Source organism: Gobius niger, assembly GCF_951799975.1.
Source record: "Gobius niger genome assembly, chromosome: 14".
Lineage (NCBI taxonomy): Eukaryota > Metazoa > Chordata > Actinopteri > Gobiiformes > Gobiidae > Gobius > Gobius niger.
Genome location: NC_136865.1, coordinates 9,464,968 through 9,482,047, shown reverse-complemented (window position 1 = coordinate 9,482,047; position 17,080 = coordinate 9,464,968). Strand labels below are relative to the sequence as shown.

At 41.1% G+C, this 17,080-nt stretch overlaps 1 protein-coding gene across 1 annotated transcript; it reads left to right on the top strand.

The window, feature by feature from the left end:
- Positions 1 to 8,973: 8,973 nt before the first annotated feature.
- Positions 8,974 to 12,195, top strand: edn2 (endothelin 2). Its single transcript, XM_079571527.1, has 5 exons — positions 8,974 to 9,130; positions 9,867 to 10,020; positions 10,645 to 10,758; positions 11,258 to 11,332; positions 12,041 to 12,195. Exons 1-5 carry the CDS (start codon positions 9,067 to 9,069, stop codon positions 12,126 to 12,128), a joined length of 495 nt encoding a protein of 164 aa, XP_079427653.1. The 5' UTR covers positions 8,974 to 9,066; the 3' UTR covers positions 12,129 to 12,195.
- Positions 12,196 to 17,080: the final 4,885 nt, after the last annotated feature.

Here is a 17,080-nt window from a genome sequence, read left to right as displayed (position 1 = left end):
ACTCTCGATTTAGTCTATGTTTTAAGAAATGACCCCCTAAATGAGGTATTGTGAACAACTCTCAAGGATTATTAAGCTCACTATCGCCCCCTTTTGGACTGCCACAGGTACAAAACAGCATGCACAAAATGCAATATTACATAAAAGACTAACATCTGATTTTGAAGTAAATTCTTGTTCAACATTAACTATTCTAAGCTACATAATTCTGTGGCTAAAAGCTTTTTGTTTTTGTATTCATTTGTTTTAATAGTTCAATCATGCAGGTATGAACAAATGAGGTTGTACAGTGAGCCTATAATGGCAAGTGACTGTATGAGCAATCAATAACAAGTCAATAATAGAAAATATTTGGGTTCAGTGTGTTTATTTCTCAACAACCAAATACAACCCAAAGCTCTTGCCCTCCTGAATGTTTTAACTTCAGTTTATAACCTATAATCAATCTATTTGGCAATACTCACCCCACACTCCAACCTTTGTTCTTGGTCTCTGAACATCCATCCTATGCCCACTAGGGGGCAGACTTCAGCAGCCTTGGGAAAAAAAAAAAAAAAAATCCTTTCCAACACTGGCACAAAAAAGATGACATCATGCGCAGTGAGTTGAAGCCTGTACCCAAACACAGAGGCAAAGCCGAGCCCTGCGTAAACACCGTGTTCCGCGCTAATCTGATAGCGAGAGTAAATATGGTTGTTGTCATGGTTGCAGACGGCCATAAACTTGGGAGATAAATGTGGGAAATGAAAAACAGTGATGGGTATCTTCAAAGTGGTTGTTCACGGACAGCTCGACAACATGGAGGTGGCAAAGTAGAGAGATGAGGTTTCCGGATATTACTGCGCGTTTTGTCAACAACCAAGCTGATAAAATGAACAACAACGAAAAATCGAGTGCAGGTCAAGCAGTGGTGCTCGTGATAGAGTGGCACATAGATATCACAGAAATGTTCTCAGACTGTTCCTGCAAATGTGTTTGCCAATGGCTTCACCGACCTGTTTGAATTGAGCGTTCTTTCTGCCTACAAATGAATGGTGAAGCCCGATCCCAATTTTAAAGTATGGCGCAGTATGACATGTCCGTTTCTTGTAAAATTTCTGTGGTTTCTCAATGATTAACATATTACAGGATAATGTTTAGTGGTCATTGGATGTGCATCGGACCTCACAAAAATCAAACATTGAGGCCGAGAGCTTTACCAGTTGATATGTGTCCCTACCCTCCCCTTATGGTCATGAGATCTGGATAATGACCGTTTCCTTCGCAGGGTGGCTTTCCTCAGAGATTGGGCGAGAACCTCAGTGTTTGAGCTCGGAGTAGAGCTGCTGCTCCTTCACGTCGAGACAAACATGGAGGCTCGGGCATCTGTTTTGGAGGCCTCCTGGTCGCCTCTATCAGGAGGTCCTATTGGGAAGAGGCCCCCGGGAAAGACCCAGGAAACACTGGAAGGGCCTTGTCTCTGAGCTGGCCTGGAGTCGCCTCAGGGTCCCTCCAGAACAGCTGGAGGAGGTGTGCGTGGAGAGGGAAGAAGTCTGGGCATCTCTGCTGAGACTGCTGCCTCCATGACATGCCCCAGGATAAAGATGGAAGAAAGTGGATGGATGGATGGATGGATGGATGGATGGATGGATGGATGGATGGATGGATGGATGGATGGATGGATGGATGGATGGATGGATGGATGGATGGATGGATGGATGGATGGATGGCTAAGAGGACCCTTGTATACGCTAATTCTTATCTAAAGTAAAATTTCCAAAAGGTCTTCGACATAACTTAAATGTGGTTGAGGAGTTGACGAAATCTGAATCGTTCATAATTTGCGATGACTGAGGCGAAATGCTAACGGTTTTAGGAAAAATACATTGACATTTTCTATGGGGAGGCAAGGGTGCGCAAAATGTAGAGGACAGGCTTTCTTACCTGGACATAAGGCTTCAAAAACAGACAGTCCAGACAAAAATCAATCATCTGGTCATCCCGAGGTATTGGTCTTGTGCCGTATGCCAACAAATAACCTGGAAAAGTCGGCAGCAGCGAGTGTGTGAGCAGTATAACATCTTTCTGCATTTGATTGACCTCCATTCCTTGAAGCAACAAACAACAGCTTCCCTTTGCGTTTGCAGGCGCCATTGTTGCGTAACCTTTGATGCCATTCAGTGTGTCATTGTGTCACTTTGAACCTCATCCCCATGGAATGTTTTGTGACCTTAGCATCACGATACCCGTATTTGTTTGTCATCTCCCCCCCACATTCTTCGCTCGCTCAGAGCTACTCAATCCGGAAATGCACCCGGAAGATAAGACGGATTACTGCTGCTGACTAACTGTCCCCTCCGCTGCTTGTATCTTGGAAGCCAGACCGGAGGAAAAGTCCATTGCTCCTGGTCTGGTCTGCCCCACTGGACAAATATTTGCTTTTTTTTTTTTTTTTTTGGACAAAAACTTGGACACTTGCCAGGGCTCCTGCTTGGTGATATGACTATGGTATTTCCCCTTGTAAAGTCTTTAAACCTTTATCATTGTACTAGGCGCGCACATGCCCCCAGCCTGTTTTTTCCTCTCCTTGTTTTGGTGTCTCTCTATCACGCCGCTTTCTTTCCGAAGGACGTTATAAAGTCGCATTCCTCGAAGTCTCCCACAATGACCGAAACAATCGGACGCTTTCCTGTTTTGGAATGCAACCGTGACTCTTTGAATTATTGTTATTGAAGAACCGTATAAGGAGAAAAGAAAAATCCAAGAACAAAATGATGAATTGCAGCAAGATAATATTAAGATTGTTTTTTTTAGAAAAGTTTGGCATTATTGTGTCTCTTCATAACAGACTATTTCTTGTTGGTGTTCTTGTTTTTGTGTCATATTTACATCTGCTTTCACCGGTTCCCCATCCATAAAAGGTAGCACTTTAAACTACAGCCCGCAAGGTTCCGTGGGAGTGTAATTGCATATTAAAGTGCAAGATTTAACAAAGGGGCACAAGCTGTTGATCAGTGGTCCCCAACCCTTTTTGCCATGCGTACCCCTTGCGTCGTTCTTTAACACTCCGAGTACCCCCTACCTCGAGGATCTTTCCAATAAAGTGACCAACTAAACTTAAAAATCAGATCTTTACTGAAAAACATAATCAAGTCTGAATTTCCTTTTAAATGAATATTGAAATTCTACTCAGTTTCACTTTTTTTTTTAACCTCGTAACCCCCGCCTTAACCAAGTTTCTCCGGTACGCCTCATTTGAAAGTGAAGACCTACAAAACTCATTTAAATTAATATTTTTCCTCACGTTTTTGCCGTGTTGTCGTCACTTTTTCCATAACTGCTTTTGTTAGTTTTTGTCACATCTCTGCCACATTTTCGTCGCTTTTTTCTTATCACTTTTTTGTCGCCCTTTTGCTGCGTTTGTCACTTTTTCATCATATTTTTGTCACTTTTTTGTTGCTCTTTTGTGGCGTTTTTGTTGCGTTTCTCTCACACATTTTCGTCACTTTTTTGTCACTTTTCATCATATTTTTGTCACTTTTTTGTTGCTCTTTTGTGGCGTTTTTGTTGCGTTTCTCTCACACATTTTCATCACTTTTTTGTCACTTTTCATCATATTTTTGTCACTTTTTTGTTGCTCTTTTGTGGCGTTTTTGTTGCATTTCTCTCACGCTTTTTCATCACTTTTTATCACTTTTTATCATATTTTTGCCACTTTTTTGTTGTTCTTTTGTGCCATTTTTGTTGCGCTTCTCTCACACATTTTCGTCACTTTTCATCATATTTTTGCCACTTTTTTGTTGCTCTTTTGTGACGTTTTTGTTGCGTTTTCCACACACATTTTTGTTGCTCTTTTGCTGCATTTTCATCATATCGTCTCAGGCTTTTTTTTTTTTTTTTGCTATTTTGACACTTTTTTCAATAAGCTTCTGGGTTTGGATACAGCCACATTAGAGAAATGCCAAAATAACAGGTCAAGAGGTTAAAATCTAAAATAAGGTCCATGTAAAGAAAATACCAGACTCGAATCGGCCTGGATCACCCAGGGAGTGGTGGAAATGACCTTCACCTTCAGCTAACGGCATGCTTGTAAATCAATGGTGATGTATTTTGTACTTTGACCATGCGGAATAGAGATTTGTGTTCTCTCTAATATGCAACAAAAGCTTCAGCTGTACAAGGAACAACCAAATATTACTCAAAACTGAAGCAAAAAAACTAATCATAGTTTCAGACGAAGGATCTACGCCCAAAAAAGGATGTTGCATGATTTTGTCTCTTGGAAAATTGCATCCGTTGATATTAGTTTCCCCAAATGATCATTCATGTCACTGGCCTGTCTCTCAGTTGTCAGGTATCAGCCAGTATTAGCCCGTGCGGAGATAACGTCAGTCCATGGAAGTGTGTGGGCTGACAGTGCAGTGACCTCAGCTTCCTGCTGGGGGTGCTGCTGACAGCCGGTTTTGACCCCGGCGTGTTAGTTTATCATCACTGAGAGGCGGTGGGGCGGGAGGAGTAAAGAGATGCCACTGCTCGTCTCTTCCCCTGCCGCCTCCACATGTGCCACCGCAAAGACGCCACTGGAAAGAAATCAACACAAAAGTTTAACCTTTGACCTCCCTGCGTGTGTCAGTCCCAAAGGCAAGTATCTATCAGCACAGTAGTGACGTAGTTTGAAAGATGTCATGGTTTGGAAAGAGACAAAGATGGGCAGGGCGTCTATATTGCTCTTCAGTACCATTTCTGGTAGTACAAGTATTAAGTACTAGAATAGAGGTTTTGAGGGTCTGTTATTTACCTGAGACGGTTAAGAAAATAAAATTTAAATTGGCTCCCATTTAAAAGCTTTATGATGAACATTAGGTGGCAGTATGCAGCTGTACTGTCAATGACACTGACTTATGAAAACACAAGGAAAAAGACCCCATTCGAGTTGCCCTACAAGAGGCAAATGTGTACAATGCAGGGGTGGACTGGGACTGAAAACAGCCCTGGACTCTGACCAGCCTGGCCCAAATAAGCGTAATTGTGCACTTCCACAAGTACATATTTTAACCTCTTACCACCCGCCCTAACATTAACGAGTGCATTTTCCCCAGTTTGGCTTTTTATTATTATTTTTTTGATTGGTATCATCAGGAAAAAGAACGGGAAAGGTGGTCGTAGAAACAGAAGCAAAATCATTAATATAAATAATAAATAATATTGGTCCCAAAATTGAACCTTGTGGTACACCATACTCCACGGAATTCCTTTTATGTTTTTTTATACTGGGCTTTACCCAAATCTAAAAGCTTCTCGACTGGAGATCAACAACGTAACGCCTCATTTGAAAGCTAAGACCTACAAAAGTGATGGAAACTTTTCGTCACGTCGCCACATTTTTGTTGTTTTTTTAATGATTTTTTCTATCATTTTTTGTTGTGTTTTTCTCCCGTTTTTGTAGGGGTTTTTTTGTCTGTGTTTTTCTCATGTTTTTGTTGACTTTTCATCCTCTTTTTCTCGCTATTTTGATGCTTTTCTTTTTAGCTTTTAGATTTGTTGAGTTGAGGCGGGACCGGTGGCCCTAGAGCCAGTGGCCCTTCTGTGCTCTTCCAGAATGGACATATGGCCAGTCCGCCCCTGGTACAATGTCGTACTTTTTAAGCCTGTTATTCCCCACACTTATGTAACGGCAAATATGTTATATATAAGCCACACATGCCTTCTGACCAAACTATTTTTTCTGGCTAATGTTCATTCACTGGAGAATAAAACAGATTAACTGCTGAGCTCTTCCCAGAATATGGTGAAAGACTGTTGTGGAGCGAAGGGAGCTGCGCAGACAGAGGAAGAGGAAGGAGGAGGTGAAGGAGCTGACCAGTGCAGGACGCCACGCTCTGAAACAGGAACAAACCCAGGAGGCGATGCACCGCTTCAGAGGAGGACTGAAGGCAGCCAAACACGTTTCCTCCGGGTGCTACCGTTTCCCCGACCTCCAAAAACATGCCGGTCAGGTTGGCCCACAGTGGCGGCGCGACTCAGTCTCAACGGCTCAGGACAAACACCTGAACACAATTTCGTTGTATGCTTGTACAATGACAAATAAAGCACACTTTACTTTATCTTCCATCTGTTACGACCTCTTTGTTCTAGGGTACAAAGGAAGGAACACAGTAGATGGAATTACTAAAACTGCAGATTTTAATATTACAAAAATAAGGAATAAGGGAACAAAAGGAGGCCCAACGGGTAAAACAAAAATAACACTAACGAAAACGAACAACATAACAACTACTTAGAAAAGTTAGCCAACAAAGATTCAAACAAATATTCAAATTAGTTTCTAAAACACAATAACACAACTTAAGGAACTAATACTAAACGAAGCGTCTGAACTGAAACAAACAAGTCACTAACAAATTTCGGCTAGCCATAGTGACAGAACATAACGACGCTAAGGCGAACTGGGTTGCTCAACTCCCAGCCGCCTCGAACAAGGCGAAAGTCCTTTGCTTTATCGGGAGTGGCCTTCCAGGTGCTGATTCCGATTGGCAAGCCGGTTGACGAGCCTGGTCTGTGGATTGGTCCGCCGTGGTGTCGGTTGTCCAATCCGTGACGAGCCGGCGGAACAGGAGCGGACCAATCATACGGCGGGCCTCGCCAAGCGGTTTCGCATATATTAAAACAAAACAGATATGCTGAACAGAAATAAAGGTGCCACGGGGCTGAAAATCCCCATCCGTAACACCATCACTCAATAAAACTCAGACTTTGCAACAAGGTCTGTGTTTTGCTGTGTTTACAACGTGTTCTGAGGTGAAAAAAAGTACATTTTCTCTGCAACAACAAAAAGCAAGGTACCCCAGTTATAAGTGATAAAATGACTGATCCACTTGCCCTTTATATGAATGTACAGTGAGCACAGTGCACACTGTACATTCATATAGACATGCAGTTTATAATTAATATGTCCATCATCCACACCTTTACCGACAAAAACAGCCTGTAATAACAAATGCGCACACAAAAATCACATTCAAAAATGACCATAACCATATGCAACGCCACAGATGAAAACTCCAGGTCATCATTGAGACCAGGATATTTAGTATCTTTCAGGGTCACGAACCAAAAAGAAATCCCCTTGGGAAGGAAAAAACAACTCATGTCACCTCCCCTGATGTCGGATGGAATGGAAGTGGTTCCCATCCTCTTTTGTCTCTTGCACCCCTTGAGTCGTTCATTTATTCTCCCAGTCGGCCGACCTGCTACCTCTGGCCAATATTATTATAAAGTGACCAAAAAATAAGTTGATTCAAGAGTGTAGTGTTCAAAATGAAGCTACATACTCAAAATCAAACCTTTTACTCCAAAATTTAATTAAAACAACCTTTCTTTTTAAATTAACATTGAAATTCTACTCAATTTAATTTAATTTTGTAATCTGAAATAAACCCAACTGTAGATGACCTTGACTTTAAAGAGGTTGATTTTACACAAGGCTGAGAATTGGAAATATTTTGGGTACAACTTTTGCTAGTATTGGAGATACCGTAAGTCTCAGTCTATCAGTGTCATTCCATTAATCTGTGAATCATAATTTTGATGAAGATAAACAATCTTGAGCTAAGTTCACAGACCAGTTAGTGTTTGCTGATCATTGTAACACTTCCTAATCTGATCCTTCACCGACAAAACTTACTCTTAATGATAGAAGCTCAAAATTGTCCACACTGGCGGGAGCCTATGAACCCGTCGTGTTAATAAGTGACCTGAATAAGTTACGAGCCAGACATCTTCTGAAAGAAACAGCTTCTCCTTATAAGGACCTCTCTCAAAACATAAATTCTTCTGATCTCATCTTTACTGTAAGATGACAAGGACAGATAGAACGATAAATATCTTTTGTGTTGTTTGCGCAGAAGCATTCGGACTATTTAATGTCTTTGGTTGGAGACATTTACAGTAATTGGTTGTCACACGCTGAGATGAGATCAGGAGAGAGTTTCCTGCTTTCCTATTTTTGTAATTGTATATTTAACACCTTAAATTGACATATTAAGAGATTAAGGTCCTATTATAAACTAGTAATTGTTATGTAATATGTTACAATTAGCAGCTGCTAGTAGTTACAACACTGGAGATATAGCCTAAGCTGTGATCTTTTTTTATGTTGAAAATGAAAGGGAATTTGAGAAAGTTTGGAAGTGCATGGGGCTGTTAGGGAGAATTGATTTTTGTAGGGAAGGCTATTTGGGCACTGAAATTATAAGCCTAGTAACCTCATGTTTTGGAACTCTTGAGGAGACGGACTGAATATGCAGACACAGGACTCCTAAAACATGCATGAATGAAACAAAGCAGAAGTTGGGCATCATATAGGTCCTTTTTGACAACAGACAATAAGCAAAAATCCACTAGAACTAAAGGATGATCATATAACCTAAATTTAATTTTTGGGACAAGGACTTGCACATTATGCCACGTGGAATTAACATAAACCTTTGATTTATATGGTTCAGATTCTTAGGGAAATTGGTTAGCAATTCAGCAGCCTTTCAATAGAGCTCACAGTGGGATATTTATTTAGGGACATTGATTTATTTATGTATTTTTTTTATTGCTGAATGCATCAGGAGTCTCCCCAAAATCAGTTTTGACGACACAACCCTGAGCTCTGTAATGTTAAAAGTCCTCCTGGATTAAAGCCAGCATCTATTCTAGCGCCGCTATCATTTACAACTTACAAAGGAATTTGATAGGAATTCCATCTCAGTTTCATGGGGGCCATTCCTCAGAGCTGACTCACTGTACTTTTCCGGCCTGTAGGGGGCACTCACCTGCTCCCGGTCTTGTGCAGGTTGGACTATAGGCTCATTTCTTGTTATTGTGTAATCAGCCTCTCTCTCAGACACAGAGGGAGGGCCCCACACAGTGATGTCAGGGCACAGGGCTATAAGAGCCACACTGTCCCGGGGCACCAACACAAAGCACCTGTCGCTTCAAACTACTCACATCCAAAGGGCTTTTCTAAAGAATATATATATTTTTGTAAAACTTTTTAATAATTTTGCACTTTAAAAAAAAAAGCTAAAACTTGTGAAGATGGCTTTTTTTATCTGCAAGGCAATTCCCGTAGTGGTTATCATCATTGTGGCTCTGCATGAAGGTGAGTACATGATATTATTCATTCTGTCTACTTCTTACAATAATCTGTTGTTGCAATCTAGTAAAGCTGTTTTCATGATATCACATTCAAAAGCACAACCGAAAGGCACCAGTAATGTAGTAGGCAGACAAGATTGGCAATTTCAAAATGGCAAAGCCGACTGATTATGTTAATTGCTTTTCATGTATGAATCTGTTTTGTTTGCTTTTTCTAAAACCACAGTGCTGAAACGATTCTCTGGCATTCATCCAAATCACTCAAATCTTTTGGTATTCCTGTCCATCTTATGGGAAATGTGTCCACGGTGTTTGATTTCCTTCAGTGCCGCTGGGGCAACCTGTCAGGAGCAGTGCGCGACCGCAGTGCCATTTACAGATCAAATCACCTACATTGAGGATTAGCCTAATGTATTGTTTTGGATTTGTTCAAGAGTTCAAATGTGTGTGTTATTTTTCATAGCACTGGGCACAATGGGCACCGTTTAGCTGAGCACTTCTGACCTCCCTGTTTTTAAATAATGCTGACCTAATGCTTCAAGGGAATATTTACATTAGATAAATCATCAACACTTTTATTGCCGGCTTAATCATTTCCATTGAAACAGCATCAGGATAAAATATTTGATCAAGTTTCCTGCATCAATCAACACATCATACATATCATACTTGATGAATTGGATTACTTGGTGTTATTTTTTTTTTTCTAACTTATGTTTTGTTTTTGTCTTCATGTGCAGGTTGCGGGATGCCCTTATCAAGCCAAAGTGGGTCGTCCGGCGAGAATTTGCCTCAACATCATGTGCGGGTCAAGCGCTGCTCCTGCAATGACTGGGCGGATGAGGAGTGCATCTACTTCTGCCACCTGGATATTATCTGGGTGAACTCGCCAGGGTGAGTGCGCTGGCTTTCCAAACTAAACCTATTATGTTTACACAAATCAATGAAGAAAAATGAGTGTACTACATTAAAGAAGATGTTGCATACTAAAAAAACATGAGGTTAGGCAAGGTTGCCCACTATCCCTGTCTTTGTTTTCTGCATTTGACCCATACTTGAATAGGACATTGTCAGGAGGAGGAGTGTCATGTTTTGTGTCTCTGTAGATATAGGGAGTACCGAGCTGTAGTATTTACCTTGTGAAAAATATTTTAGGTTGTTGTGGGTGATAATATTTCATTTACAAACCGAAAGTCTGGTAGTCGAGCCTCTTTCTTGTCAACTGTAACTACTATAGTAGACCATTAAGATACACCAACTTCTGTAGAGCATTGTAGGTTTAGACATTAGGATTATCTACCAGCTCAAAAGGATTTCCAAAATACTTTATATTAAACTTTGCAGTTGTAGGGAACCACATCACGTCATAAATTCAAGCGATCAATAATGAAGGAATGAGATTATAATGGGGGAAAACGTTTTTGTTTTCTTGCGCTTGATAGCAATCTGGACTATTTTTAAACCTCTGTTGCCTACTTTGTATCGCCTTTCTAAGAAGCCTCTCTTTCCGTTTGACAGTAAACTCTTGCCGTACGGTCTGGGAAATCCCTCGTCTCGCCGGCGCCGCTCCGCACAACGATGCCAGTGTGCCGACCCGTACGACCCAGCCTGCAACACGTTCTGCCATAAGAGGTAAGCGCTTCCTCCTCTTTGTAATATCACCATCAAAGTATCCACTGTAGTTGTCATTCCACTGTCAGCCATGCATGTTAAGTCTCTCCGTTCCATGTTTATGTAGAATCGCATGATGTGGGTATAGACGTTAGTCACATTTACTGAAGTGTATTTCACCTTCTGAAGAAATCTCTTGTGTGACTATGGCAACTCTCCCCACTTTGACAAATCATAGTACAAATCTGATAACACGTATAGGGGGTATAGTCATTGTACAGGTAACAGCCCGCATTTCTTCAAAGTATGAGACTCTTTGCTATTATTAGAGTGGAAAGCATGTTGAGACTTTACCGTCATAGTACAAATAAGTCACTGTCGAGATCTTATCACCACGATGCCTGCATTCCTGTCCGTACTATACTTTTGGCATGACCTAAACGATCTGAAGCGAAATAAACAACCTCCAACGATGCGTAATCCCTCAAAACATTTTCTAATGCGGTTTTCCTGCCTACAGCTCAGAAAATGCCAAAACGGAAGCAATCAAGATGGATCAGAAATCTACGAGCAACAATCTCCTGCAGTCTCTCAGGTGAGGAGCGTGCACGAGATACAGGAAGTCAAAGACGTGTGTGTGAGGGTGGAGGAATGTGAGGGGATTAAGTTAATTGTGTAGATGAATATATAGAGACCAGAGTAGGGCTGGGCGATATCTCAATATTTTTGAGGACCTTTTCGATAATGATATAATGAAGCGATATTCATCAGAAATAGGCAAAAGTGCACTGGCAAACATCTAAACTTTCCCTATTTCCCACCACATTTTTTGACATCGGGGATCAACTTGATGTTTCACATTTGCATATCTTCCAAACAGCAATTTCGATATTATCTTGTAGATGATATACTGCCCACAGAGAGAAGAGAGAAACCCAATCAGGGACAGAATTTGTGAAGCAGCATAAGCATCAACGTGAATCGCATCAACTGCAGACGCTGTTTTGTAACTACTGTGTGGGACTCCATTGTCCCTGACTGAAAGATAAATCAATAAATCAGTATGGACTGCTGCAGAGACATACTGAAATATTCCACAAGTCAACTTCAATGCACAACACATGAATTGGCGCTTCACTTTGAGCCACCATCAAGTAAAAAGTAGACTCTCCAAACCGTGGTGGGAGAACTAGTTCTTGAATGGCTTGTACACCCTCAAAACAGCCATTCTCAAATCGTTTTTCATTTGTTTTGTAGCATTTACAACATGGGTCTTACCAGTTTTCACGTTTCCATTCGACAGGTCTGTGGTGAAGTCCAACTCCAAGAGAATTCCCTCAAAGGAGCACCGCACCAAGTTCCAACCGCAGAAGAATTCAACGATAAGATAAAGGGCTTGCCGCAGTAAGACACAATTCATGGATCGAAAATGTCCATCTGCCAAAACGCTGGCTACGAGGTTTTGTGGAACGCAACAAAGGGTTCCGAGGCACAAACCTGAGCAAGGCAGAATCGTTAAAGGACAAGGAGCTGTGGAGTGGACATTGTTCCTGAGCATTTCATGGGAGACATACCAAGCCATCCCTTTTTTTCTATGGCTGTAAATTCATGGACACCTGACACGTGCCAACAGAATTACAGAAAACTGTTTTATTTTAATCCATATATATGTGTATGTATTATAAACTACATTGAACTGTGTATTAGATGCCCATCCACCTGTCGGTAACTAGTTGAAATCTCACTTTGAAGGCGCAGGGGTCAGGTGGGCGTCCGACGTGAAGAATCAAGTAATGGAGCACTCAGTTGTATGGGTCGATTATTTCTCTGTATCAGAGCACGTTGTTCTGCTTGATATTTGGGCTTGTCGGTAATCAGGTCGTACTTGAAAAAAGGCAGCTTCTTCAGCATACCTGTAGGTCGCGTTAGGGTCCTCTATAAGTCCATGGGTCATTCAATGTTTGTTAGAGAAATGTTTATTAGGGATTTTAGTCCCCCATCTTTTTTGATGTCTTAGAAGTCCTTTCACCTTCAACCAGTGTGATTGTATAATGTCGCCACTTTTTTATACTAATAACAGCAGTGGTTCCCAAACTTGTCTCGCTAACCCCTGGAGTTTTCCATTTCTACTCAAAGTACCCCTAACCCCGAGGGAGCAGCCAATTATTTTGAAAAGGATCAACTAAACTCAGATTGCATACCCAAGTATTGTCTCTTTAGAATGTTCTGATGTCACGTGAACGCAATCTATAGTTCCTTCAAGAGTCTTTTTATAAACTTGTGTAAAATCTCGTCCAATATTTTTTCTTCTTTCTTTCAAAGATCACATTCCAGCTACAGTAGCCCATTGTGCAGTGTTATTGTTTGCTGTTTTGGTTGAAGATAAGCCAGCAGGTTTGAATGACCCGCAGCGTGCCACAGAAAACAATGGTATCTTAATTCCTCAGTAATTAGCCACGGGACATTCTGACTGTGTCCACTCCGTCCATCTGTCCCCAAGGAGCCAAAACAGGACACGGGAGACCTGCGTGCCTCGCTCCGATGCCATTATTCTATGCTGTATGATGAATTAGTGGCTGTTGAAAGCAATGTCTGAAGATAGGTGTATTTATTGTCTAATTTATTTAAGATATTTATAACTGTATGAGTGTTGAACTGGCGTGTGTATATGGAAATAAAACGCAAGTGATTGGCAACTGTTTTTGTCGAGTTTATTTACTGGAAACATGTTGATTTGTAGCAGATTCTCCATTCGAATGACCAGAGTACATTTACTCACATGCACATGTATTACTTCTGCAACAACAAGGCGTCATCAGTGGGGTAAAGCTAACCTGTCTCACGATGGGATCATCCCAGCTCACACTCCCTATTAGTGGATGAATGATCCAACTCTTAATGCACAGGGAAAAAATACAATATTTTATGAGGTAAATGACTTACAATCGCTTGAATTAAGGCACTTTATGTTGAATTTGAGTCGGTTTGAACTAATTTAAGATCAGATCAAAATGCTAATGCCAATGGAACAAGCATAGATCCCATTTGAAATCAGACAATGTCTCCTTAGAAATATAAGGTTCTATCTGCGTTCTGAGTAGTTCTGAGACACTGAGGTTTAATGTGTTGATCCATCATAGAACATAATGGAAATGGGCAATATGTTTTTACTCGTAAAAACATACTCTACAAAAATTGTATATAGTGTACGGAACGGGTCCAGGAACAAGAAAATGTGAATAACTCAATTTTGATAAAAATGTCAGGGGACGGCAAATAAACGTTTACATTTAAAATTGCTTCTTTTTTATTCATACACAATCTGAGTTAAGAAAAAAATGTCCTTGTTCCATTGGCAATAATATGTTCTTATTATCTTATCTCGGACTTGACCAAACTTACTCAAATTTAAGATTCCACTTCTTAATTCAAGTAATTCTATGTAATTTCTTCCTTGAGTATTCTTTTCCAATGTAAATTCTGGTTCACAAGGATGGGAGGAACTGACATGAAACGATCAAAAAGCGCTGTTGCTAAGAACACATGAAAGCATCAGTTAAAAACACTGCTCTTATCCAATTGGAAAAACCTCACCACAATCCTCCTTGGAGCTGAAGATAAGCGTTGAATTGCGATATAACAGTGCAGCGGGACAAATGAACATCTCCTCAGAGATTGGCTCTGGCCAGAGAACTATACTGTTTGCACTTGATTGTTACTAGGAGAGGGTGATGAATAAGACTTCGCCCAGGGCTGGAAAATATGATGACAAATACCAGATAATGATTTGATCTCTGAGTGATATTCTTTCATCTGTGATTCATTTGTCACTCTATGTAATGCAGCTCTATGCACTAACTCAGACACTTTACCCAACCCACTCAATATTGTCAGATGATTTGAGTGGGTTATAGGCATATTAAACGAATCCCAATGAAAAGTTAACGTTCCGAAACAGCAGATAGCTTTATGCACCTTTAAAACACAACATAAAGAGGTGCATCGTGATCAATCTAAATTGGAACTCAGGTTCAAAGAAAATTGTGTAATACATTGTTTGCCATAATGCTCACCATACAGTGGGAGGAAAAAGTGAGTACACTGTTTGGAATTTCTCATTTCTCAAAATGGTCACTAAATGTGGTCTGATCTTTACTAAAATCACAAGAATGATTAAACAGTGTCTGCTTAAACTAATACCACCCAAACATTTACATTTGATCATGTTTTTATTGGCCATAACATGTAAACATTCACAGGACAGCTTGGAATAAGTAAGTACACCGCCTGAATCTGACTGAACTGCAGCAGTTTTGTAAAGAGGAATGGTCCAAGATTCATCCTGATCGTTGTGAACATTTTATGACCAACTGAGGCAAAAATGTGAGAAATTCCAAATGGTGCACTTACTTTTTCCTCCCACTGTACCTTCTTAACCCCGGCCTTAACTGAGCGCCTTCTCTTAAGAGCCTGTGCCACGATGTCTGATCATTTATGTGCTTGAAATATCTTGTAAGGACCAATTTTTGAAATGATTAAGTTCTTTGGGAGAGTTGTGATGAATGTTCAAGTTAAATCTGTGGCGCCCCGCTATATATAAACTTTATGGTAACACATTACCTTGAAATAATCGTTTGTGAGGTGATGCGACGTGTGTCTGTGAACTCATGTGTCCTCCTGTCTCTCGTCTCTCCAGTCAGCATGTCCTCTCCGTGTTTATGTAAGATACAGTGTTGAGCTGAGCCAGGCGTATGATGGAGGATGTTGTGCTGCAGAGCATTCCTGATCAGAAGTGGGTGACACACAAACACGGGAGTGAATCTGCTGCGACGGGACAATTGCACCAGGTCATTTCAGCGTGTGAATGTCAACAAAACCTGAGGTTAGGAGCATTGGGTGAAAACCTACACAACAACAACTACTACAACATGCAAACCCCACTCAGAAACTCAAACTCATCAATTAAATCCAAGGCTTTATTTCCGTAAGACATTTAGGGTGAAGCCAGTTGCAGGAATTGAACCCTATACTCCTAAAACGTAACAGCCAGAACAATTAGCATGTTCTGGAGTTTGGACAAATTATAAAGTTAAGCTAATCGAGTGTGTAATCAAGCGGGTCCTTGTTTCTCCCTTTTCCCTTTTTGGGGAAAAGCAGTACCGTAAAAACTTCGGTACTTCTAGAATTGAGAAAGAAAACGTGCAGCTCAGATCCCTCCTTTTAATCCAAACCCTAACCTTAACCCAGCCAATCTTTCCACTATTAAAGGTTATGCAAAACCCTTAATAGTGGACAAATTATGTTCTCAGGACACTGGACACGGACGGACAGTGTTTAACTCATGGTGGGAAAAATAAAGTGTTTATTTTAACTTGATAGAGCTTATAAAAGCCTATGATGCTAAAGGAAGAAGATGAAGACAGCACGATATAAATGAGGAAAGAATGTGAGGCTGCCATAGGAGAGGAGTAATAAACCATGCCTCAGGCGACCTCTTCTTTTTCATATTAGTGCTGCCCTCTCGCCGGTGGATCAGTCACAAAGCGTTACAGCTGCGCACATGCAAGATGACCGTCGCTTTTGGAACAGCGCTGTCCTTACGCCAGCCGGAAGATCTGACCCAATGTCACCAAACAATCCCAACCTGCTACCTTTGCCTCTTACCCAATTATTTCTCAAGTCCCCTCAAATGAATGCACTCTCTTCGTCATCCTGTTATTATGGATACACAACCCTTCCCTGACACCATCTCCACCACCAACGAATCCAAGCAACAAAGTTTATGCATGACAATGGTACCTCACAGAGTTAGCAAGCTGGTTACGCTGACAAACCTTTTCAGAAATCAATTTGGAAAGATTCATATGTTTGTCTGTTTTCGACCTAACAACCACATGTCAAAGCTTGGTTTGAAAATTGTAGATGTATAGAGATTTTACTTTTTACATCAGGGTAAAAAATGTAAAAAACTATAAAGCTTGTGTCTCTCCAGGCATCTCTTTTCCACACAGCGTTAGGTAAGGTAAATGCTATGTTTGTCATTGGGCAACTGTACAACGAAATCGCGTTCAGGTGTCGGGTTAGTCCTGAGCGCCGCCACTGTGGGCCAACCTGACCGGCATCCTTTTGGAGGTATGGGAAACCGGAGTACTGCCTTAAGTGCTCCTCTGAAACTGTCCATGTTTCAGAGCGTGGTGTCCTGCACTGGTCAGCTCCTCCACCTCATCCTTCCACTTCCTTCTGAGCCGCTCCCTCTGCTCCACAGCAGTCTTTCACCATCTTCTGGGAAGAGCGTAGCAGACAAATATAATCTGTGAGTCTTGCCCGGACACCTCCTTTTTTT

What these genes read in the sequence shown, in the direction of transcription:
- edn2 (XM_079571527.1), top strand. Translation starts at nt 9,067, where the DNA reads ATGGCTTTTTTTATCTGCAAGGCAATTCCCGTAGTGGTTATCATCATT. An exon ending in CATTGTGGCTCTGCATGAAG is followed by an intron (nt 9,131 to 9,866) that starts GTGAGTACATGA and finishes CTTCATGTGCAG; the next exon opens with GTTGCGGGATGCCCTTATCA. An exon ending in AACACGTTCTGCCATAAGAG is followed by an intron (nt 10,759 to 11,257) that starts GTAAGCGCTTCC and finishes TCCTGCCTACAG; the next exon opens with CTCAGAAAATGCCAAAACGG.